This window comes from Budorcas taxicolor, chromosome 19 (genome assembly GCF_023091745.1).
Source record: "Budorcas taxicolor isolate Tak-1 chromosome 19, Takin1.1, whole genome shotgun sequence".
Lineage (NCBI taxonomy): Eukaryota > Metazoa > Chordata > Mammalia > Artiodactyla > Bovidae > Budorcas > Budorcas taxicolor.
In genome coordinates this window covers 27,339,843-27,364,377 of record NC_068928.1, presented here as the reverse complement: position 1 = coordinate 27,364,377, position 24,535 = coordinate 27,339,843, and the positions used below count along the sequence as shown (strand labels likewise).

The 24,535-nt window shown below is 60.4% G+C and overlaps 2 protein-coding genes across 3 annotated transcripts in view; both read right to left on the bottom strand.

Moving 5' to 3' along the window:
* Window positions 1-152: 152 nt before the first annotated feature.
* Window positions 153-21,843, bottom strand: KDM6B (lysine demethylase 6B). Of its 2 annotated transcripts, none has more exons than XM_052657511.1 (24): window positions 21,810-21,843; window positions 14,950-15,066; window positions 9,963-10,086; window positions 9,584-9,726; window positions 9,350-9,491; window positions 9,027-9,125; window positions 8,715-8,934; window positions 8,514-8,606; window positions 8,268-8,429; window positions 7,982-8,185; window positions 7,554-7,895; window positions 5,271-7,471; window positions 5,021-5,147; window positions 4,787-4,892; window positions 3,745-3,950; window positions 3,556-3,620; window positions 3,403-3,474; window positions 3,158-3,306; window positions 2,919-3,033; window positions 2,629-2,816; window positions 2,339-2,480; window positions 1,944-2,134; window positions 1,687-1,857; window positions 153-1,572 (listed from the first exon to the last, which is right to left on the bottom strand). In XM_052657511.1, exons 5-23 carry the CDS (start codon window positions 9,484-9,486, stop codon window positions 1,700-1,702), a joined length of 4,977 nt encoding a protein of 1,658 aa, XP_052513471.1. In that variant the 5' UTR covers window positions 9,487-9,491; window positions 9,584-9,726; window positions 9,963-10,086; window positions 14,950-15,066; window positions 21,810-21,843; the 3' UTR covers window positions 153-1,572; window positions 1,687-1,699. The 2 variants fall into 2 exon arrangements, with proteins under 2 accessions (XP_052513471.1, XP_052513472.1); XM_052657512.1 differs by having other exon boundaries at window positions 154-1,572; window positions 1,944-2,070.
* Window positions 21,844-22,638: 795 nt separating this feature from the next.
* DNAH2 (dynein axonemal heavy chain 2) overlaps window positions 22,639-24,535 on the bottom strand; it is a 102,539-nt gene continuing 100,642 nt past the window's right edge. The window contains exons 80-85 of the mRNA XM_052658273.1: window positions 24,341-24,492; window positions 24,099-24,213; window positions 23,441-23,617; window positions 23,261-23,335; window positions 22,926-23,076; window positions 22,639-22,793 (exon numbers count right to left, since the gene is read on the bottom strand). Of these exons, the coding sequence (XP_052514233.1) occupies window positions 22,639-22,793; window positions 22,926-23,076; window positions 23,261-23,335; window positions 23,441-23,617; window positions 24,099-24,213; window positions 24,341-24,492 (825 nt within the window). The remainder of the gene's footprint in view (window positions 22,794-22,925; window positions 23,077-23,260; window positions 23,336-23,440; window positions 23,618-24,098; window positions 24,214-24,340; window positions 24,493-24,535) is intronic.

The window sequence follows — 24,535 nt, the reverse complement described above, 5'->3', positions numbered from 1 at the left end:
CCTCCCCCGGCCCAGCCTCTCCCCACCCCACCCCCCCTTATCCTGGAATGCGACTCCAGGATTAGGCACCCCCCCATGCCAAGGAGAGACCGGCGCTCTGGACATTCCACAGGCGCCTCCGGGGAGGGGCTCCCCTAGCCGGGGTCTGCGCAGTCCCTCCCCATCAATCACGGTCTCGCTGCCCTCCTCCCAGGGCTCTCCCTGCTACCACTAGCACTTTACCGAAACAGGATTTTTTTTTCTGATTTTATTTTTAATATTAATATTCTCACACAAAAATCACCGAAAATAAGGGTAGGGTTGGGAAGACCCCTCTGCCCCTGGGGCAGAAAGACAGTGCAGTGCGAGGGGGCGGGACTGTAAATCCCCCACCCCTCCGCAGCCCCAGCGTGGAGGAGAAAAAACAAAAAACCGACAAAACGAAAATAAAGCCCCAGAGAAACTCATCCCGGGGTGTCCCTGCCCCAGTGAGGCCCTGGCCTGGGCTGTTTCACGCTTAAAAAGAAAACAGGGGAGGGTGGGGTGGTGAGGGGAAGGTCCATGTTTTTAAAATTGGCCGGGGCTGGGAAGGACGGGGTTCCTTTTCCTCATAGTTCTTTCTTTAAAACTTTAAAATTTTTTTCTTTTTTCTTTTTTTTGTACAAAATACCATTTCAGTTCCCACTTCTTCCCCTACAGTACAGGAGTCGCTCACCCTCAGGCGTGGTTAGGGTCGGGTCGGGAGTGGGGGACTGGTCCGAGAAAGTGCAGGACGCAGGGGGAGGGGAGCGGGTTTGAGCACCATGAGAACCCGGCTGGAGCCGCGAGCGGGCGGGCGGACGGGCGGAGACGGTCGGGCCGGGCCCGGACACACACTAGGGGCCAGGGAGAGCCCGGCAGCGGGCGGTCCCTGGAGGGGCTGGCGGGATGGCTTGGGGTGCGGGAGGTCGGGTTTTCCCAAAAATGAATAAATAGAGGTGAGTGGGACTGTTATAAATTAAAAACCAAAAAACAAAAACAAACAAAAAACCCAGAAAATACAAATCATAACCAAGTGAATAAACAAGAGACACGTACAGGGGTCACAGCTAGCATTGGAAGTAAAAAAGGAGGTTCTGGGGAAAGGGTAAAGCCCATAGAAAGAATCTCATTAAAAACCTCGGCTGCCGTAACGTCTATGTACATACGCGAGCCGCGTGCGTCTGCGCCGGGCGGGCGGGCGGGCGGGCGGCTGGCAGGCGTGAGGGAACCCGTATGTGACCCCCGCCGCCGCCGGAGCCTGGTCCTTGTGTCTGTTGCTAGAAAGGCCAAAGTCGGTGAGGGGAGGCGCTGGTGGGCGAGGGGCTGCCAGCCCCCTCCCCCGTCTCCCATTTTTTTTCCTTTTTTCCTCATATTTGTTTAAAAAAAATTATTTTTTCTTAATAAATTAAGTGAGGGGAGCTGCCAATGGGGTGGAAGGGCTAGGCCCGACCCCCTTCCCGGCCAGAGGCGGGACCTAGGTCCAGCCCAGGCGTGTGCTGGTGGCCCCGCGGCGCCCTGCGGGCGGGCGGGCGGGCGGGGCGTCCGGCCTCATCGCGTTGTGCTGGCGGGGGCCTGCGGGAGAGAGCGGGCGGGGCTCAGGGGTGCGGTCGCCCACCCCCAGCCCGCCCCGGTGCCCCCCGCGGCCCCCGCCTGCCCGCCCTCCCGCCTGTCACGCCGGGCCCTCACCAGCGTGAAGGCGTCATAGGCCTGCGCCAGCTCTTCGGTGCGGTACTGCTCCAGCACCACCACGCCCTGCAGGCCCGCGCTGCGGCGCCGCGCGCACGCCTCGCAGTGCACCAGGTACGTGTTGCGGCTGCCGTTCTCGCTCGTCACGAACAGGATGTTGAACACCTCCACCTGCGGTGGGGAGGGGGCGGCGGTCACAGGGATGCAGGCCCGAGGACAGCGCTGGCCCTCAGGGAAGCGGGGACAGGGGCACTCACGTCGCACTCGTTGCAGTAGTAGGCGGGCTCGTCCTTGACCCGGCCCTGGTAGGCAATTTTCTTCCCGGCCCGCACCAGGCTCTCCCGCTGCACCTGGCAGTGCTTCATGGACTGGAGGAGGCAGAACCTGCGGGCGGGGCGAGGGGATGGTGGGGCGGGCCGGGCCTCCCCGGTCACCGCCCGACACATCCCTGTCTCAAGAGAAAGATCACGTACTCAGACTTCGAGAGAACAAAGCTTATGGGCCAGGGGCCTTGTCAGCCGACCCAGCACAGAAGCCCCGCAGGACTGACCCAGCGGAGAGGTGGCTGGAGGAAGGGGGGTGGAACCAGGAATTGTTCTGCGGGCCAGATTGGATGGGGATGGGCTCCCTCCCAAACAGGGCCCTCCCTTACTTGATCATCTTGAACAAGTCGGGGTCGCTGATTTTGACCGTGCGAGCCACGTTCCAGGACACGTGAATCATGGGCACAATGGATTTGACATTCTTCACCTCATTCCACTCATATCGTTCCAGGGCCAGCTGGTACTGATAGGCTGCAGTCCAGAGAGTATCACGACAGGTGACCACTTGGGCCGCAGCCCTGGCACCCTCCAAGCCCACCCCTCTACAGGGCTCACTCCCCAGGAACCCAGCCCCTCACCGCTGAGTGGCTCACCCCACCACCTGGCCCCACTCTCTCACCGGTGAGGGGCCCCACGTTCCAGGCGATGTTGTTGCACCAGCCGGTGGCCTGCACCCAGTGCACGGTGCCCGCGTTAATCCACACCAGGTCTCCGGGGCGCTGCACGAAGCGGTACACAGGGATGTTGGAAGCATAGAGGTCATCCAGGATTGGCCACCAGGAACCCGTCAGGTAGTCCACGCCGTGCCTGGAGAACCACAGGGTCAGATGGAAATCTGGGGATCCAAGGACGGGACGTGGGGGTTTATCTAGTTGGGGAGAGGGGAGAAGGGCCGAAGGCGGCGCGCACCGGTCGCAGAAGGCGCTGATGGTCTCCCAGTAGTGCTCGTGCACCGCGAACCACTCGCAGTCTCCGGGGCCAATGTTGATGTTGACCGAGCAGAAGTTGTTGTTCTCCTGATGGCCTGCAGGGGGCGACAGAGAACTGCACGGTCAGTGGGAGCCGAGCCTGCATTGCGCGACGAGCCCGCCCTTGGGCGCTCATTGGTTGACAGAGGAGCGCCAGCGGCAGCACTGCTAGGAGCGCACCTGGCGTTCGGCTGCCAGGCACCTTCATGTACAGCTGCACCGTGTTCATCCCCAGGATGGTGTGGCCCACGTGGCTCAGCATATTCCCCGTGGAGGTGACCCGCATGAAGGCGGGCAGCTTCAGCAGCTCCTGCAGCTGGGGCTTCCACCTGCAGGGGCGAGGAGGCAGCCAGGTGAGCGACTACCTGGACTTTGCCAACCCGTTGGCATTCCCGCCCCAGCTCCCTGGCCTCAGCCCCACTGACCGCTTAGCATCGGACAGGTCGATGTTGGTGCCAAACTTGATGATGTGATGGTTCTTCGGGTCTGGTGCACTGCTGCAGGAGTGAAGCGCAAAGGTTGGTGGGGAAGTGAGGGGAAGGGAAGGAGTCATGAACAGCAGGGCCAAAGCGTCCTACCTAGGAGGGGTTCCTGTGGTGCTGTCCGGCTCCTCTGACTCCTCGTCCTCACTCTCCTTCTCCTCCTGCTCGGCCACAGGGGTAGGCAGGCCTGGGTCAGCCACCTTCCTGAGGTCTGCCCACCACAACCAGGGCTCCAAGTCCCCTGCTCCCACACCCCCTGCCTCTGCCTGCATGGGCAGCTCTCACCTGCAGAGATTCCTGGAAGGATGACGCCTGGTACTGCGCGTACTTGGCGATGGTGGTGTGGGAACGGGAGCTCTCGCAGGGCCAGATCTGCCGTGTGCCCGTCAGATCCCAGTTCTCATCCGAGGGCTGCTGCACCTGGGTGCGCACCTCGACCGTGTGCTCCCCGCTCGCCTCCACCAGAGTCTTGGTGGAGAAGAGGCCCAAGTCTGCAAGGGAGGGCCGAGCAAGGAGTGAGGCCCCAACTCACCCTGTCCCTCCTTGCTCCTCACACCTCTGACGGGGTGGACACAGGCTTCCCAGAGCTCGACCCAGCAAGCACAGGTGAAAACCCCAGCCCCTCATGAAGCTGGGAGGCCCTCCCTGACCTGGCCTTTACCTGGATCAGAGCCAACCCCCTTTCTCCCCCTGCTGCTCGAGTCCCAGCCCCTCCCCCAGAGTCCTCATGTATACATGAGGCCGCACGTGCAGAACACTTGACACACTATATGCTCAATGAAGAAGAGTTTCTTTACATTATCACAGGATCCAATGAAAGGTTTCTTTCTGTCAAGTGAAAGCCTAGAATGCGCTTCAAGTAAAAGTGAAGGAAGGGGAGGATATGTGGGTAACAGAAAGCTACAAGTACAGAAGAAACAAAACTGATTTTATAATTCTATATGGTTTCCCTTTACGTTTGTATCTGTTTGAAATTGTGCACAATAAAAAGCTGAAAAAGAAGAAAGCCCTAAACCATGAGGCTTCTCAGGTTTTGCACCACCTGTATTCTTCACATCGTTCATCACCAAGAAAACCAGAAATGACTCTTAACCAGATCCTGAGATACATCCCCTTTCCACCTGCCTACTGCTGGGTTCCAACAGATGGAAGGGAAGCCTGAGGTCAGCTAACGCCCCGCTCAGAGCACTCGTCCAATACGGCTTACACATGACTAAGGAAAGCTCACTATAGCCATGGTCCGGTCTTCCAGAGGAGGGACTCTCAGAGGTCCCCAAAGTCCCAAATCCTTGCACCCCTCCCCACACCTTTCTGCCCACACACTCACTGAGCCGCAGGGAGCCTGCCAAGCCCCGGATCACGGTGATGGGATTTCGAGGATCTGTACAGAACTGTAACAACACCGGCGAGAAGGCATCCCGTTTGCTTTCCAGCTGAGGGACAGCCAAGGAGAAAGGGCTGGGGTCAGAGCCCCGTCCTAGGCTCAGGGCACCCCAACAGCCCCAACCCTGTCCTAAAATCCACAGGCGGGGGCGGTTCTAAGCATACAGGGCACACATACATAGATGCTAGGTGTGGGTGGGTTGAGTTTTTCCCGCGGCAGCTTTTCCTCAGTGTTGATCTTCGGTTTCACAGACTGGGCAGGGGATAGGTAGGACTCACGAAACTTCCCTTTCACCTTGGCGTTCCTGTGGAAAGACAGTGAAATGATTAAAACAGAAATATCAGTAGGCTGGTTAAAGGGCCCTCCTGCTGGGCCAGGCCAGGCCAGGCCAGGCCAACAGCCTCCCAGGTGACAGCCCCCAACTCACTTGCTGGCACGCACAACGTCAGCAGCGCAGTGGCTTATGGTGAGGTCCGCCATCCGCAGCCTCCGCTCTTCCACCTCAGAGGCGATGAAGGTCTCCTTGTCACCGCTCTCTACCTTGATGAGCCGGATCTTCAGCTCCTTGGGAGGCCCTTCACTGAGCGAGCGCAGCTTCAGCATGTCAGCCCGGCTGACCCCTGGTGGCCCTGGAGCTTCCTCTCGAGCCTTCTTCCCAGGGGCAGGGGCTGCCGGCGGTGTGGGCTGGGCAGAGGGGGCAGGAGCCGGTGGAGGGCCTGGAGCTGTGGGTGGCTTGGCCTTGGAGGCCCCACCAAGATCCGGCCGGGCTTTCTCACGACCCTGGATCTCCTCGCTCTGCAGGTCCAGGTTCCCCAGCACCCTGCGGCTCTTTTCTTTGGGGCCCTTGGCCTTGGTCTTGGCCCTGCCCTCACGGGGCCGCCGCCCCACACTGTCCTTGCAGGCCCGCCTGTGGCGCCGGTGCTCTTTCTGGTGCTCCTTCTGCCGCCGCTTGCTGCTCCCCGGTCCTGCCGCAGCTGCCACCCCAACGCTCTCCTCCTTGGCCAGAACTGGAGGCAGCAATCGCTCAACTCCACTGTCCGCTGCATCTGCTGTGTCCACCAGGTCTGCCGGGTCTGTGGCGCTCCGGCCTACCCGCTCCACAAGGGTCTCACAAGCCCGACTGATCTCTTCTAGCACCTCAGACTCAGAGCGAGCAGGGGGCAGAGGCAGGGGTGGGGGCGGCGGGGCGGGGGCCATGGGGCCTGGGGCTGGCTCTTCGTTGGCCCTGCGCTCCCGGGCCCAGGGCCCGCCTGAGGTAGAGAACTGAGATGACGAGGAAGCAGAGGGCTGTGGGGAGCCCTGGGCGCTCAGGGCCGCTGAGGTGGGTGGTGGGGCGGTAGCACCTGATGAGGGACCAGGGGAATACTGAGTGGCGGGCAAGGACCCAGGCCGGGTGGGAACAGCGGCTCCAGTCCCTCGGTAACAGTACTTTTGTCCCTCCAGCACGGAGGCCAAGGACTTGAGCAGGCTGGCCGGGCTGGCTGGTGGGGGGAGCGGGGGTGGCGGCTGCTGTGGCTGGGGTGGGGGGTGGAACTTGGCTAGAGGCGGTGGCGGCGGCAGGGCTGGTGGCTTCTTCTCCTCTTCCTGGGTGGCCGTGGTGGTGGTGGTGGTGGTGGTGGTGCCGGTGGCGGCAGCGGCAGCAGTGGTGGCTGGGGCTGTGTCGGTGGGGAACGGAGGCTGCAGAGATGCAAAGGGCTCCTTCAGAGGAGGCGGGGGGACGGGGACCGCGCCTGCCTCCTGTTGTTGCTGCTCTTCCTCCTTGCGAATGGATTCATCCAGCATCTTCATGATATTAGCCAGCCCATCAGGTAGGATCTTGAATTCAGCTGGCTCCTCAAACTGGTCCTCCAGAGGGGTAGGAGGGAAATCAAAAAGTCGAGGGCCTCGGGCAGGCAGCTCCCCCACCCTGGGCGGCACAGGCTGGGGGGTTTTATTCAGGGGGCCTGGGGATGGCCCCGGCCCCACCTCGGGGGTCTTTGGGAAGGAGACCCTGGGCCGAGGGCTCTCCGGGCGCCTGAAGCTTCCTGAGGTATTTTGGTGGCAAGAGGAGGGAGGGGCTGAAGGCAGGGCAAGAGTCAGGGGTGCAAGGGGTGGGTCCTGGGGGCTCAGTGTTGGGGTTGGGGGCCGGGGAAGGGGGTCCATACTTCTGGCCAGATAAGGAGGTGGGGGGAAGGACACAGGCCCAGTAGGGCTGCTGCTGTGGCTGCCATTGTTGCTGCTGCTGCTGCTGCTGCTGGTGGTTGGGGGAGTGGGAGGGGTGTGCGAATCCTGAGTGCCCACAGAAAAGCGGGGGGCCTGAGGCCCCAAGAAGCCCTCGCGGTGGGGAAGTGGGGGAGGGGGAGGACGGGGGCGTCCCTCAGCCCCGAAGAAGAGCTCCTCTAAGATCTCTCCATCTTCACGAGCTGCCCGGCAGGCTGGGCCCTTCAGCCAGGCAGGGGGCGGTGGGGGACGTAAGAGGCGGGGACAAGAGGGTGGAGGAGGTGAGGTGGGGCCGGGTGGCAGGGACAGGTGAGGAGTGGCAGCGGGAGCCGCCAGGAAGGGTTTCCGACTACTGTGTGCCGAGGGCCCCAGGCGGCCTTGGTTAGAGGAGACCTCCAGCGCAGGCGTTTGGTAATGGTCAGCGCCGGGCTGCAAGAGGAGCAGGGCCGTGGTCAGAGGGCTGCTCCAGGCACAACACTCCGCCCCCCCGCCACCTGCGGCTGTCACTCACAATGCCTGGGCTCGGCTCCACGCCACGGGGACCAGTGTTGCTGCTGCTGCTGCTGCTGCTGCTGGTGCTAGGGAGGCCGGGGGGCCGGGAAGGGGCGTAAGGCACGCAGGCGGTGGTTGCTGCTGGTGAAACGCTGGAGTCCATCCGCGACCTCTGAACTCTGCTCTCTCTAAGGTCACTTCCGGGGGGACGGGTGGCAGGCGGGCAGCCATGGCTCTCTGCTCCTGGGGGGCGGGGGCCTGGGCCTAGGGGAGCAGCCGGGACCAGCCGGTGGCCAGGGGGGTGAGCAGGGTAAGCTGGAGCCGGGTATGGATATGGATGAGGCAGTGAGTGCCGCTGCTCCTGTCAGTGAGAAATGAGGACACAGCGTGAGAAATGGAGGATACAGGGACCGAGCTGAGAGGCAAGCGGCCACAGGGGGAGCTCACCTGGCGCTCTGGAGGTGCTAAACCCTTGCGCTCGGGGCCCCAGGCATCTCCATGAAGGGTACTCCACAGCCCTGGCTTGGTCAGCTGAAATGGAGGGCTGGTGGCTAGGCCAGGCAGAGGTGGGGGAGGGGGTAGTGGTGGGGGCGGTGGTGGAGGTGGTGGCAATGGTGGTGGAGGCAGTGGCAGCCCTGGGGGAAGGCCCGTCTGGAAGAAAAGAGAGTGTGAGAGTCCCACTCCTCACCCCAGCTCTGCCTGCTCACTGCTGACCACCCAGGTGCCATCATACCTGCTCAGAGCTGCAGCCTCTCCTGCGCTTGCCGCCAGGGCTGAGCCCCTCCTCCCCTGAGGGGCCTGAGAGTGCTGCGGGAGGCACGGGCTGCACCACTGGGGGTTCAGCGGCTCGTTTCACTGGGGGACCCCCCCGCTTGGCCCCGTAGTTCCGTTTGTGCTAAGGACAGAAAGGAAAGAGAGAATGACACAGGTGCAGACCTGGCCAGGCCCCCGGCCCTAGCCCACCCAGCCCCAGCCTCACCTCAAGGTGCAGCAAGTTCCACACTTGCTCCAATGGGGGCAGGACCTTGGGTCGGTGCTGGCAGGACCCAGCGTGAAAGTTCCAGAGCTGGGCCTGAGAAGGTGGGGGGACAGTGCAGAGGACAGGGCAGAAGCAGATGGAAGATGAGAACACTGAGTCGGAACTCACAACCCCAGGTCCCTGTGTCCTGCCTCATCCCACCTGCTGGAGTCGGCCGACCCGGGGGCCCAGCTCAGCCAAGCTTCCTCCGTATCGAAGGGCGCTGTGGTAGCAGCGAATAGCCTCCTCACTGTCATGCTCTGACTCATACAGCTGCCCAAGCTGCTCCCACAACCCTGGCTGGGCTGGCTCCCGGAGCAATGCCTGCACACAGCCATGCAGGGACTCCAGCTTCCCATGGAGGGGTCTTGGGGTGGGTGTCCTACAGAGCAGAAAGGGAGGGGAGGTGGTAAGGCTTGAGGAACAAGGCCCAGCGTTACTTCCCATCCCCAGCACCTTTCAATCCTCACTCACCCTGGAGCATAATACGGTTTGTTGGGGTGCCCAGAGCTACTGCCGTGTGAAGGGGGTAGGGGAGCAGAGAGTGGGGGCTGCCCGAGGCTGGCAGAGCACCTGGAGAGAGAAGGACTCTGTTAATCTACAGCAAAGTGGAACAGCCCTGTCTCTACCTAAGGAAGAGGAAATCTGTGAGGAAAACAGAGAAAGCAGCTGAGGGCTACACTGAGGCCCACCAGAGGGACAGCAGAAGAGAGGGATGGCACCTGGTGGATGACGAGGCTGAGGAGCAGAGTATGGGAAAAAGAGTGCCTAGAGGCAGAGACTGAACAAGTTCTCACCTGCCTCCAGGCAGCCATGCGCTCCGAGGAGGGGGATGGGGCGGGCAGGAGCTCCAGGCCCCAGCACAGCTCAAGCCCCCAAGGGCAAAGGCTTCCCGTGCAGCGCGGGCCCCTGGAGGGTCCACTGCCCGATGCATCCAGCCTAAATCAAAAAGAAGAGATGATGATCCTACGGGGGACAAAGACTGAGCTGTCAGGGTACACACAGCCGACCCGGGCCCAGTCTTCCCTTACCAGGTCAGCAGTGGCCCCAGGAGCCCTGGAGATCGGGCACGGCCCCCTGCCCCAGCTCCCTGGGGCGATGGTCCCTCTCCAGCCGCTCTGACAGGAGTGCCCACTGCTCCCAGAGAGTCGCCCAGGGCCTTTCACAGCCAATTCTACGGAGAGGAGTGAAAAGGAGTGATGTGAGCTGGCCAGCACACAGTCCCCTACAGGTCTCTGATCTGCGCAGAGATGACTATCCCCGACGAGCGGTCCACCTGGCCTAAGGAACCCTCGGAGGCCCAGAGGAGTGGAGCACGCGGGAGGGCAAGCCGGGGTGAAGGGGTGGCTGCGCTGCCAGATTTCCAGGCGGGAGCCCGGGGGGCCGAGCTGCAGCGCGGCGGCCGCTTACCCGGCCTCCGTGGGAGAGTCCTCTCCCGGCGTCGGCGAGCTCCGGAGACCTGACCAATCACAGGATTTCCTCTCTCCCCAGAAAGCCAATCATCACCCGTGTCTCCGCCTCAGTAACAGCCTGGCTGGGACCAATAGGAGCAAGGTTAGCCCGGCCGCTGCCGGGGGAGGAGGGGCGGCGGAGCCGGTCAGACGGGCTCTGCCCGGGATGACCCCGACGTGACCCCGCGGCTCCCACCTAGGGTCTCCATCTCCAAGCTGACACTCGATCGGGCAAGGCAAGCGGAGCCTGCGACCCATGCGGGTGAAGGCGGCGGGTCGCACACTCGGGCCAGCCTGGAGGATGGAGCTACCCGCAAGTCCCACGCGCCCACAGAGCCGCCAGTGGTCCGCGCTAGACCGCCCGAAACGGCCCCTGTCCCGCCGCCTAAGACGAGAAAGGTTGGCACACGGATGCACAATGCCGACATAACCGTCGCTACCCCTCCTCACTTCATCTCGCCCAGCCTCTGACCTCCCCACCCTCTAGGAACTGCTTAGGGCTGGCCACTCAGGGCAACTTCTATGGCACACAAACCCGCCCGCGCCGCGATCTGAGCGCTCCACCCCCCACCCCTGACCCCCATCCCAAAACATGGTCAGTCCCCAGCTTCATACCCAGTTCCTCCAGCTCCACTTCCCCTGGCTCTGTAGGTCTTCAATACCAACCGACCCCCAAAACCAAAACCCCCCTCTAATCCCCCAACTTCTGAGAAGTCGCGCACTGCGGTCCCGAGTGGCCCCTCTCGCGTGGCTCCCGTATCCTCTATGCCCTTACCCGCCAGGGCCACGCGGTTCCCCACGGCCCACGTGGCCCCCGCCCCCCAAGGGAGGGGGGATTTCGGGGGTTGCCCGTGACGTGGCTACTTGCGCAGCGGAAGCGGCGTGTGTAAGAGTAGGGGGGGGGGGTCCTTCGGGAGGGAGGAGGGCGGGGCCCGCCAGGCGGTGACATCACCCTTGTCCCACTCTCACCGCCCACTCCCTTAAAGAACCCAGAACCCGTTTCACTTCCTCTTTCACCCCGCCCCCCAACCCTTTCCCGTCGGTGCTGGCTAGACCCACGAAGGGAGCAGCGCTCCCATTCCTGGGCACTTTCCCTTTAGCCCCAGTTCTTCCTTCTCGCTTCTCCGAGCCCAGGATCACTGTCCCCTCGCCGCCTCCTCGCCTACCCGGCGTCCCGGCAGGTAGGAAGCCGGCTCCGCTCCAGGATCGGTCCATTGAGAGTCTAGAGTACAAAGAGCTGCGAGAGGCGAGTGTAGAGTACAAAGCGGCGGGGGCGGGGCCGGCGCTCCAGCTGGAGCTAGCGCCGGGCAGGAAGCCGGGGGAGAACGCGCGACAAGGGGCTGGGGGCGGCTGGAAAGTTCGCCTTCGCGAGAGAAGTCTGCCCTGTGGGGAAATTTCCACCCAACCCACAAGGGCAGGCAGGTTTCTGGTGAAAACAGTCCACCCTCCGCAGGGCAAGGTCATCTGTTTGCACGCAAGCGCTTGGACCCCACAGGTCCCCGGCGAGCCCTGGTAGGCGCTGGGGCTCTGCGGACCCTTCCCGCGATTCACGCGGAGTTTCGGTCAGAACTATCTCCTCACCGAACAGTCTGTATGTCAGTTACCAAGCCCTGAGCTTAACTGCGGTCTAGCATAGCCCTGGCCAGTTGCCCTGACCTAAGTCCTGGGACTCATGGACCAGACAAGGGAAAACGGGGAACTGAGGGTCTGGACATCTGAGGAACAGACCCTCGACTGGGAAATGGTGCCGAGGGGCGCTGCCAGTTACCAGGAAATGCAACTTCCCCTTCTGCGATGATGACACTTCCCCTCTACCACTTCCCCTTTCCCACGGGGAACTGACTCAGCTTTCCCTAAAACAGCCAGTCCCGTCCTCCAGCTCCTTTCCACCTCTGTCCACAAACCCCTACGCCAGTACTCGGAATACAGCAGCCCTCTCTCTAGAGAACAAAAACTTCTTGTACACTAAACACACACTCACTCTCGTCGACCACCTCGGGTCCTTGCCCCCACCCGGGACCCAGGCGCCTGACTTCCCATCCGCCTCCTGTACAAAGCCCTCCCTCGCGGTGTGATTCAGGCTTGGTGTGGGGGAGCGTGAGTCACCCAGAAAACCTTCCCCTTATTCCCACTGACTCAGCCCCCGCCTCCCTGAACACACACAGACACACACACAGTCAGAGGCAGACACAACTCAGCCCACACACCGCTCCCCACCGGTCCCGCGGAATTTCCCCTCTCGTCTTCCCCCACGACGGCCCCTCCCCGCGCTGGGCAGCCCCGACGCCGCGCTCACACCTGTTCCCCAGCGGCCGGCAGCCGGCCCGCGCGCGGTCCACTCTCACCTCCACTCTCGCTTTGGGTCAGGAATAGCCCGCCCCGACTCCCGGTGTCCATACTAACCCAGGGGAGGGGACAATCACCGGCAGGCAAAGACACCCACAGGCTCTTCAAACACAGATGAGAGGCAGACGCACGCAGCCAAAGCCAGGCTGGGAGGACAGTACACTTCTGGACAGGCATTCCAGCCTCTACCGTCGGACCGAGTCCTGGGAGTCAGCCGCTCCGAAAGGGTTAATTCTTCTCCAGCCGAAGCCACGCCCTCTCCATCCGGGCACTCCCGGCTAAGCCCAGCCCCGCCCCCTCCATCCGGGCTCTGGACTCGGGGACTTTAACCGGCCCCCCTCCCCCTAGAGCCCCGAGAGAGACCCACTCTATCAATCACACCCACTTAACTCTCTCTGGGCGCGAGGCCGGAGGAGCCGCACACCGCCCGCTCCTACCGTGTGGGATGAGGGGCCAGACATGAGCACGCAGATTCACGTGCCGGCCAAAGACAAGACCCCGCAGATACGGTATTACCGAGCAGGCCGTCAGCAGGCACGCGGCACGCGCGGAGGTGGAGCCGGCCCGGGAACCCTGCCACGTCCCGCTCGCTGTCAAGCCCCGTTCTGCCTGGTGGCAGCGAGGGGTTACAGCTCGCTTCTTACCTGAGGGAGGGGGAGGCGAGGGGAGGGCCGCCGGCTGGGGCTCCGCTGTGACTCAGCCACCCCGGGCAGGCAGCCCGTTCGGGATTCCCTTCCCCAGCCTTCCCCCGCTGCCGGCCCCTCCCCGCCCCTCACCGAGAAGTGACAGTGCCGGCCCCGGCCCGCTGTGTGTCACTGCGAGCCTTGTGTCTGCCTCTGACTGGACCGCTGTGTTCACCAGTCTGTCTGACAAGGTCGGCAGTGTGTGGGTCCCGGTGTCTGTCTCCGTGCGCACCTGCGTATCTGCTCATCTTGTCTCCTTCAGTGCCTTGTCTGACGCGTTCCTGTCATTACGCCTGTCTACACGGTCTGTGTGTCTGCCTGGCTCCTGTCTCGGTCTTTTGTCTGGGACTGGCTCTGCATCACTTGCGTGATCACGTGTGTCTCTCTGCACATGCCCTTCTGTGTTTGGCTTCATGTTCCTGAACAGAGTCAGGGAGACACCGGAGCAGGCTGACCCTGCTAACTCCTCGCCCCACTCCCCCGCATCCTGATCCCCCGCATCCTGCTGGATCAGTGAGCCTTCTGTTTGAGTCAAGTATTTAGAGGTTTGCCTGCCTTCATTTGTGGAGCATCTCAGGTGGCTCAATGGTAGAGTCCGCCAGTGCAGGAGATGTGGGTTCGATCCCTGGGTGGGGACGATCCCTTGGAGGAGGCAATGGCAACCCACTCCATAGGCTACAGCCCCTGGGGTTGCAAAGAGTCAGACATGACTGAGGGCGCAGGCACTGCCTTCATTTATGTCCTATTCTTCAACAACCTTGCTTATCCTCACAGCTCCCTGTAGCTCCCAGTGTGATGGTTAATTGCTAGCATTTAGTGAATACTTACTACATACCAGGCACAGTGTTAAGCACTTTATAGACATTTTCAAAAACTCCTCTCTAGACCTTGACGTTGTACTACCCCATTTTACAGATGAGGAAACAGGCTCAGCAAGGTTATATAACTTGGTCAAGCCCTTGAGTAAGAGCTAGGCTTCTTTCTAGAGCCTCCTTCTTACCACTCTTCTATAATGCCTCTGTACTATCCCTGTTGGTTTTATCCTCACAGGACGTTTCCGGGGTCAGTCTGTCCCTCAGCTTTCCCCTATGTTACCATCCCAAATGTCTCATGTCCTCTAGAGAAGATGTAGGTAGGAAGCTGTGCAGCATTTCTCAGAAGCCGTCAGTTTCTTGGCCATGAAGCTCACTCAGTTAACACATTCAATGCAATTCTGCTGAGGCACCCCAATGTGCCAACCATCTTGCCAAATAATGAGAGATACATAGAAGAAAACTCTCTAAGTTCCACTCAAAATAGCATTACTGAGTAGTGGAGATGAACAACACACACTTAAGAGAATTCAGGTCTCTAGCTTAGGTATAATTTCTTCTGTAGAATGGGGGAGAGGATGGAGCAGGGCCTTAGGCAGAGAACTGGCAGGAGGAGACAGGGAAGCAGAAAAGGCAGGTTTTCATGACAGTGGCCTCCAGTATCTCTCTAATTCAGTTTCCAATCACCCTTCATAAGCCAAGCTGTTCAACAACTCTTACCAGGGCAAAGCCCTCCTCATTCCAAAAAGAGAAGAAGACAAAAAAAAAATCCCTCCAGCTATCTTATCTCTATCTTCTGGCCTGCAAACCCCAGGTTAATTCAATAAGTAACTGAGCTGAGGCACTTGGGGAGGGGGGTAGATTTTTTGGTGGTAGTTAAGAGGCTGGTGAAGTACAGGGATGAACCATTCATAGGCAACAGAGGGGAGCACCATAAATGAGGAAGACTGAACCACTCAATCACCACATGGTGGGGGGATGCTCAGCGTTGGACTGGACCATTCTGAGGAGTGGGCATGATCTAGATCATACCAATCTTTCTTGCATGGGATGCAGAGTTGGGACTGCTGGGAGGAGGTACTGCATTGCTCAGGGCAGGACTTACCAGGTGGAGTTTGGTGTGCCCTGTCTCATTGGAACCAGTGTCCCAGCAGTAGGGTGCAGCAGACCGCAGTGGGTGAGGTGGGTGGTACTACGGGGCTGGCATGGTGCCTGGGGGAACCTAAAAGAGAAAAGCCAGTTAGAGGTGGGTCCTCCCAGGCTGGAGAATTTCCCTGTGCCCCTTCTATCCCCTTACTGAGGAGAAACCTGGTTCTGGTGGTCAGATGGGATAGGAGAATCCAATCTGTTTCCATAGCAACCAGAAAAAGCCAATCCAAGAGCCTTCCCCTTTAGGAAGCAGTCTGGACCAGGGAGTGAGGGCACATGCCACAGCACTGGTATTAGGTCCACAGTGGACACCCAGCCCATGATCCCTCTTCTGACTGGGTCCTTCCTGCTGAGAGTCCCTGGTCCCAAAGAAGTCCCAACCACCTCTGACATCTCACCCAAGTCAGCTTCATCCTGACCTTAGGCTTGCAGAAACTCTTCCTTCAGCACTGCCTCCTCCCTAACCTTATCAAGACACCAGTCAACCCCACCCTCTGTACTCTGCCCCCTTGCCTTCCCCCAGGCAGGTGCAGGCAGGTCACGGTGAGCAGTACAGGTGGCCAGACTAGATGAGCGGGCCAAGCAGGGAGGAAGCCTTCCTCCTCATCAAGGACTGTGACTCTAGGCCTGAGTCTGGAAGTGGCCTCTGCTGCAAGCCTCCCTTCCATCCACCCATCAAGGCCATATCCTGTTTCCCCATCACCTCCTTCCTCTCTGTGGCCCAAGAAGGCGATAGGGGCCCACTCCCTCCCCTCCTAACTCTCAGAGACAAGAAGGTAGGTGTCTAGGACCAGGGCCAAGAATCAGGTATCCATCCAGGGGTCACACCTGTCTGCCCTCACCTCAAACTCACTCCGCAGGGACCTGTTTTCTGCCCTCTTAGCCACAGTTCTTTGCCCTTAAGGACCCAGACACTTGGGCTCAGCATTTAGCCTCTCCACTCTCAGGCCTTCCAGCCCCTATCCTTCCCCCTGCCCCAGAGACTCAGGCCACCAGCACCCAGCCCCCAGCCCCCAGCCTCCATGATGCAATGTGCTGCAAGCTGCTTCAGCTGCTGATGACACTGCCCCCAGGGAGGTGCTATTTCTGACCCATGCAAGGCCCCTCACCTGGCCAGGGTAGTGGTCAGCTGCAGGCTAGGGAGGCCAGGCAGGCAAGGTCCTTCTGCTGGGGAAGGAAACTTGAGGCTGGAACCCTCCAGGACAGGGACTCTCAGAATGTGAGACCAGAGAGTAAGTGTGTGTGTTTATGTGTGTGCAGTCTGTAGCATTTGTACATAGGGTTATGTTGGGGGAGAAGGGAATACTAGGGAGAGTCCAGCCTATAAAATGGGGAGCAGCAGGCCTTAGGACAGAGCAAGAGGAGAAGTGAGGGGCGTCCAAGGGGGTCAGCAAGGGTGTGTATGGGGTGTCTGGACACTAGAGTGGGGGAGGGGCCAACAGCCATTTAAAGGGCCAGCCCCAGAGCTTTAATCCCTCACCAGTCCTGGCCCCAAGCCGGAGGCTGTAATTCATCTGTCCAACAGCTGGGGTGGGTGTGTGTGTGTGTGGTGGGGGGGGGGGCGGGGGCATGTGGACGGGAAGGGGGAGCTGGGGGAGGGGCTGGAGCTTTCTTGTGCACAGAGCCCAACAACAAAAGGGGGAACTGAAGGGCCAGCTCCAGTGTGCCTGGCCGGTGGCTCACCTGCAGACCTGCCAGTGGCCCCCACCTGGTGGCTGACAGGCTCGGTAGTTTAGACTCAAGGATTCTTGGCCAAGGAGTCCCTGAACCCAAAGGTGGGGCCCTGGAGAAGGCCCAGGTTGAGTGGCCCCCAGGCAAGCTGTCACCCTCCATGCAGGTCCCAGCTGAAGCACTGTCCCAGACCTGGCAGGCCCTGAGACGGATTCAGCCTCAAATGCCCTGCTCGCCAGCCAAGCCTCCCCAGACGAGGCCTGCCGGCTCCCCCTCCAGCTGGCCAAGGGTGGCAGCGGCCACACCAAAGCTGTCCCTTTAAATCATTACCACCCCTGATTGTGTGGATGAACAGAGGGCCCTGCCCCCCAGGCAGGCGGCTGGCCACCTCCCCCCTACAAGTCCCCAGAAATGTGAGGGCCATTTAAAGGGACAACAGACAGGCAGCCGGGTCTCTAACCGCCCCCGCCCCCACCCCAACACACTCACAGCCCCTTTCGCCCGCAGACATACAGCCCCTTGCCCCTCCAGAGGGCCCCCCAAATTCCGGTTCTCTCCCCACCCCCTAGAGACTGCTAGAAGGAGAAAGGGGGCCAGAGTTGGGGGGCGGGGAACTGGGAGAGCGAGGAAAGGACAGGGACTCCCTCCTGCCTCAGAGCCCCAGGGGATAGATAGGTCGGAAGGAAAGCAAAGCCTGGAGAAGCGGCCAGACAGAGCCCCGAAAGGTGCCGCGGGCAGACCTGGGGTGCACAAGCTGTCGGTCGAGGGGAAGGGAGTCAGGCTGCACGAGACAGCGGCGCGGCCAGCGGGCGACTACCCCAAGTGGGGAGATGGAACACCGAGGGCCACGGGGAAAGAGGCAAGCCAGGGGAAACGGGGAGACGGAACCGGGGAAAGGGGTCACAGGGAGGGTGCGGAGGAAAACCCGAGAGGAGAGGGCGAGCCAGGCCGGGGTTACCTGCTGGGTGTCTGTCCCCCGGCGGTGCCCCCGGAGTCCGGGTAGGGAGGGGGGGAGCAGCAGGGGGGGGAGTGGGGGCTGGGGGGGCGGGGGAGACGGTCCCTCCTCTGCCTCCTGGGCCTGCCCCGGCGCTTGCAGCCTCGGCCTCCCTCCCTCCTCCTCCCCGTCCCTGAGTCCCGGAGTCAAACAAAGAACTGTAGCAGGCTCTCCCCAACCCCCTCCCTCCTCCTCCTCCTCCTCCTCCTCCTCCTCCTCCTCCTCCCCTCCCTCCCTCCCCACCAGCAGGCTCCCTCCTCCTCCCTTCCGGTCTCTTCCTTTAACTACTCGCCCCCCCCCACCCCCCTGCACTAGTCTCTCTGCCCACCCACCCGAACCTTTTACACACCCCTCAGCCAGCCCTGTCCCCGCAAAGGAAACTGTAGAGTCCCTTGGCAAAATTGAAAGGCTCCAGAGAACATGGGAGGGGACTGGGGTCTTGCTCAAAAATCAAGAACCACAATACAATTATTTTATTTTCACAGCCAGAGGAATAGTCTTAGCTGTTTCTTCTCCAAGAAGAGGGAAAAAAATAATCCCAAAGAAAGCAATACAAATCTGAGGAAAGCCCTCATCAAATAAAATGCACAATGCAGGGGAAGCTAATCCCCAGCCCCCTTTCCCCCACCGACCACATTGGCACACACTCTCCACTCCTCCCTGACCTACTCCTAAGGTCTTGGCCACTTTGAAGCAGGCCTAACAACCAGAATAATAAAAATAATAACTAACAGCATTTAAAAATAATAAGCATTTCATGACAAGCATTCAGTGTTCATTCTGTGCCAGGCACTGTGCTAGGTGCTTTGCATAAACTGCCTACAAGATAAGTATTGATATTTAAATTTTCCAGACTAAGAACAGGAGGCTCAGAGAGGTTGTGACCTTTCCAAATTCCTGTAGCCACTAAGTGGCAGAGCTGAGAATGGAATCCAGGTCTGATCTGACAATCCAAGCCCTAAAGGTACAAGAAAAGAGAAACCAATTTTTTCCAATACCATTAGCAACCCCAGGACTTAACTCAATAGAGAAGGGCCGCCATAGCTATCAACTGAGTCCCCTTCCTTCAAGAGAAAGATCCACACACTTACACAGAATAAAGACCCTGACTTTTCAGTCTCATATAGTTTCTTGACCCCTTTCCTCACTGGTGGGGGTGGGGTGCCACTGATTAAGGTCAGGGCTGAGCTGGCGTCCAGATGTATACCACACAGCTCTTCTCCAGGGGGCTGGCAACCACTCCCACTTCAACTCAATATGGGGGTGGGGGCCATGAGCCTCTTGGCAATGCAGCAGGTGGGAAAGGGAAAAGACTGCTGGGAGGCTCTTTCCAGGGGGTACAGGGGGCTTGGAGGGAAAGCTCTTCTGTGTCAATCTAGGGAAAAGTGACCCAAGCTTCGCTTAGCCCAGCAAACGGGCAAAGTGCACCACACCACACCCCTGCCCCTCCCCCTCAAAAACTCCAGGCCAGGGTTTCCCACCTGCAGGACGCTAAGGCCAAGGGAACGGAGGAGGGGGAAAGATGGCACGGGGCTGCAGCTGGACTCGGGGCGGAGGTTGTGGTGGGGGGAGGGGCTGGAATGGAAAGGGGTGGAGGCCTCATCGCCTGGCAACTATCCCAGGGCACGTGCACGGGTGACATCATCCCAGGCCACCTTTAACACAGACCTTTGACCCCGAGGGGCGGAGAGGAGCCGCGGGCTAAGCTTCCTGGGAAATAGCCTCAGGAATTCTGGGAACCCAAAAAGGAAAGGAAGGAAGGAACCCAGGCGTCCCGCCCTTATCTTTTGCCCCCTACGCGGCTCCAATCCCAGGGACTCGGGCCTCTCGGCTCCTCCTCTCCGCCTCCAGCCCTGACCTCCCAACCCACATTTCTGACGGAGTCCCGACACGCCTCTGAGATACTGTGCCTTCTCTCTCCTGGGCGAGATCTCGCGTAGGGGGGGTGGGAGGTGGGGGGCGGGGGCACCAGGTCCCGCGGGGGCTCCGTCTCCCATCAGCGGGATCCCCTGTGCCCAGCCGGCCGCCAGCCGGAATCTGTCTGGGTCCCAACACTCCTGCCCCTCCCCGCGCTGTTCCAGGGCGGAGTCTGTGGAGTTGAAATCAGGACACGGCGAGAGGAAGAGTTATATAACTGAGAGAAGCCGAGAAGGACAAGTGAGGACCGGGAGAGACAGCCCGAAAGGAGCCGAGGGAGGTGCAAAGAGCACCAGGGCTAGTGGGGAAGAAACGTTAGGGATGGGAAAGATTTCGGTGCACACCAAGGGGAGGAATTCACGCGAAGACGGGTTGTGATGGTCCGGGAAGAGTCACCTGGGGCGTCCGGGGCTTCCCCGCAGAGCCCTTCCCTGCTGCCAACAGCAGCCGGGCCCGAGCGCGTGAAGCCTCGGGAAGGGGCGCTGATACCCGTTCGGTTCCTCTTGGGGAGGCAACTTTAGCCAGAGCCCGGGACGGCAGCGGCGGAGCATATGGGGCCGGAAACCACAGCTCCGCCCAGCCCACCTGGGAGAGTGGGGCGCCAGCTGGGGTGGGGAACAGGTAGCTGGCTCCTCCCACGCCAGGCTGGGCATTAACTGCTCGAGACCCCTAGAAAGAAGGCTAGCGGACCCAGACGTCTGGGTCCCCAGAGGCTGAGAAGCGCAGCCCGGTACTCGTTTGCGAACCGAGTCTCTAGAAAGGAGAAGGGGGCGCGCGGTGAGCGCTAACTCGCCGCGCAAGCGCAGGGTGGGGTACTCGGGCGCGTGCGGCGGCGGGAGGGGGGTGGGCGCGAGCGTGTGGGAGTGCACGTGCGGGTCCCGGGCAGCTCCCCCCTCCCCGCCTCCACCCCTCCCCTCCCCTGTCTCTCTTCCTTTCGCTCTAAGATGCCTCCTCCACATTGGCTGCCAAGGCCCTGATGTCAGGGGCAGACGCTGGAGCGGATTGGGCGGACGCGCGAGTTCGGGAATCTGGCCCCGGAGTCTAGCTCTCCAGTTACTCTGGCAACAGGGCAAGCAACCCCCAAGAGGGAAGGGGAGCGGAGCTCATCACTGCTCCTGAGTCCCGCCTCCCTCCGGACTCACGCCGAGTCCGTTTCTGTGGCAGCGCAGCTCGCTGCTCCCCGGCTTCCTCCTAGGGCTCTCTGTGTCTCGAGAACCTGGCGACCTGCCCTCGACCTTCGCCGCGGTCTCCCAGCCCCCCACCCTGCCAACTCCCATCCTAAGTCAGCCACAAGCCGCAGCCGACAGGAAGCGAATTTCCGTTGCTTAGTAACCTGCCCGCGTGCCCCCTCCCCACTATTTATCGCAGATAGGGGAGGCGGAGAATGAGCCCTGAGCCCCTCTCCCGCCCCTGCCCTTCGCCCTCCCGCCCTCAGTTTCCTGTGAGGGGGCCGAGATGACAGGAAGTCAAACAAGCACCTCAGCCCACCTTTCCCTCTGGCCGAGCAGGGAGCTTCGGCTGTTTTCAAGGCCACATCCCCCACCCCAGAACCCTGAGTCGCGCTGTGCGCGTCTCGCTCTCGCCATCTCGCGGCTACGTCGCGAAGGTTTAGTGGAGAAGGGCCCGAGCTGGGTGAGCTCGTAACCCGAGGTGGCAGAGTGGGGGCAGGACCGGGGATGGGGGACTAGCGCGGTGCAGCTGAGTGCAGAGGGGTGAGGTGCCGCGTAAGGGATGGGGCGAAAGCTACCGCTGGGAGGCCGTCGGGGCTGCCGGTGTGAGAGTCACAGCTGAGGCTACACACCTCATCCGTGGGAAGAACCAAAGGGAGGCTTAACGCGGCCCCAGGACCTGAGACACATCCCTTTCTGACCACACCCGCCCTCAAGAGTCCAACTGCAAACCCTGACCTTTAGTCCTGCCCTTCAGAGAGGGACCGCAGCGCTGCGCCCCCGCCCTAGTGTCGGGAAGGGGAATCCCAGCCCAATAGACAGGGAGTCCTTTCAGGGCCCCCTCAACATCCGGAACCCAAGACATCTGCCGCCCAGTTCTTCCCTCACGCCGCCCTACCCTCTTCTAGAAGATCCAGACGTCCTGCACCCAGTCTTCTTCCCAGTGCCTCTCCAGAGACCCGAACGTCCATCCTCATCTCTACCCATCCTGCGCCTCAGGCGTCCCGCCCCCCCTGCGCCGAGACGGTTTCCCTCTTTCCAGACACCCTCGCGGCTCCCCGTTACCTGGTTCTGGGGTGTCCCAGGTGTTCAGGTTCCCCAAGGTCGCCCAGGGGGTCGAGCGGCCCCCCCTTCTCCCAGGTCGGGGCTGGGGGGGCCGCTCCGCCCCGTGGCGCAGTTGGATTTTCCAACACAAACACCGCCCCCCCCACCCCCCGCGTCCCAGCCCCGCCCCTTCTCATGGTCCCGCCCCTTCTCGCGCCGGGAGTCCCTCTCCCGGGCTCCGCCCCGCTTTCTGCCGGCCCCGCTCGCCTTTGCACAGGTGCGGAATATGATGCCAAATGCGGGGTGCAGGGTTCAAGGTGCAAGGTAGGGGTCCAGCACGGATCCCTGCCTGACAAACCCCTATTCCATTCGGATCACGCGCCCTTCCAAAGTAAGCCCCGCCCCACCCGCTCGAGTCCTGCCCAGAGACTTAGCCACACCTTCTTTAGGCCCCACTGCCCTGCCCATTCGCCGAGGCCACGCCTCCTCTCCCTCTCCAGACCTCCCACTTCCCTTGCTGCTTTCCCTATCCGGCAGCAGCCCACAGGAGCGCTCATCCTTTGTGGGCCCTGGGCTTCCTCCCGACTACCCCTCCTCCCCCCAAACCCCAGCCATCCCATTGAGAGACTTGGGGCTTGTGGTCGGGGGTGTTTTACTGAGCTGAGCTCCGATAAAATTCTTTACGATCAACACGACTAGGTATTACCAGGGCCCCATCACGTGACAAATTCAACCGAGGTAAAGGCCTGAGTGAAGCCTAGTCTCTGTCCGAGGTATATTGTCAGCCTTGGCTCCTGAAGTCCTCGACCCTCACCCCCCCACCCCCAAACGAAAAGAAGAGGAGGTCCTCTCAGTTATCCAGGCTCATGAGTAGAGCAGTGCCCCTCTTGATCCAGTGATCAGAGGTCATGGTCCCAGAGCGGAGGTCGATGCCAATAACGAAGGATGCCCGGTCTGAGCTGCCTGCCCGGTTGGGATAGTAATAGCAGGGACAGGAGTACATGCCTGCAGGAAAGGAGAGGAGAATGAGTCAGACCCTGGAGCCACTGGGAAAGCAAGGCAGGAGCAGGTGGGAGGGGAGGGGTGGAGCAGAGGCTGGGTTAGGATGCAAACTAGGGAGGGGGCAAACTGTCCCACCCTTGGCACTCTTCTTGCGGCTCTCAGTAGGCCGGAAGTGGATGGTGGGCATGAGGCAGACAAGCTGCATGGGCTCTGCCTCCACCAAGCAGGAGTTCTTCCGGTCCCAGCCGGCACCCTCCAGGTATAGACCCCGAACCCAGACACCGTCCTGGAGAGACATGGGGACAGGTTGGGGGTAAATACAGACCCTCAGTTGCCAATGCCCCCACCCGTGTCCTGCCACCTCTTTCCTCCCCTCCCTCTCAACCAGTCGTTTCCCACCTTTGCTCCCAGCCCCTCCTCCTCCACCAGACTCCCCTCTGCTCAGAGCCCTAAGAACATGTGGCACCCACCTTGGGTGGATACACTAGGTTGCTGTCGTCCACAGTGGAAACAATAAACTCCCAAGAGAGGCTGTCCACTGAAATCTGGAGATTGAAGGTGAGAATAAGGGAGGATCCTCCCACACATACAGAGGAGAGCAAATACACATCATCAGTATCCATTCCCATCACACTGTCCACATGGCTCACGTTGTTTTGGCGAGCTGATGACTGCAGCACGGCAGTGAGGAAGCCAGTGGGAAAGGTGAAGCCAGACAGCCAGAAGATCACAGGAGGCCGTGCCCGGCTGGCCCACATCTCAAACTGCTCCACACGCATGGCCAAGTCCCGGGTCCATGAAGCCAATGGCTTCTGTGAGGGGTAGGCCTGGAGCAGGAGGTAGTGTGTGTTTATTCATTCACTTATTCATGCATTCAAATTCTTACTGTGAACACTTGAAGCAGATAGAAGAATATATGGTGTCAGCCCCTGTTCCCCAAACCATAGTTCGGCAAAGCTCTCCAAAAGCCAATTTCCAGGAAAGAAGCATAAAATGACAACTGTCAACAATAGCACCAGCAATGCTAACCAGTTACCATTAATGAAGCACCTTTTAAGGTGCACAGTACCAGGAATCCTTGAAACATCCTTGGAGAAACTTAGAAACTTGCCCTGGGTAAGTTGCTATGTTAATAACTTTGCAAAGTCAGTCAGTGAAGGGCAGAGTCAGATTTCAACCTTGAACCTGTCTGACTCCAAAGCCCAGGCTCACTGCTTTCTGCTATAGGCTTCCCTAGGACCAGGAGGCTGCGGGTCCAGGAGTAAAAGGAGAGTTCATTGTTGGAGAAGGACCACCAGATAATCTTACCTTTCCCCAGAGTGGAGGGACATGGGCATCAAAAATGCAATTGAAAATCTCTTCCAGGCTGGTAGACATGACGATGAGGCCCTGGATGCCTTTTTCTAGGTCTGTCAGTGAGAAGCTGGATGGGGAAAGGTGGAGGGTTATGGATGGGATGGGCCTAGAAGAGCCATCCTAGGCAGGCCGTGAAGGCCTTTCCTCTTGCCCCCTCCCTGCGTTCCACAGAGCCCCGCCTCCCCCCATCTCACAGGATGGTCTCCATCAGCTTGTTGTATCTCTGAATCTCCTGCAAAAGGACCACATTGAGTGGGGAGGGGTCCATAGCCAGTAGTTTTCGGGTCCCCTCATAGTCGATCATTTCCGGGATCTTCTGTTTCACATCGGCAGCCAACTCAAGGACCTGCCGAGGCAGGAGCGTTGAGTGTAGACCTCTCTTCCGCCTT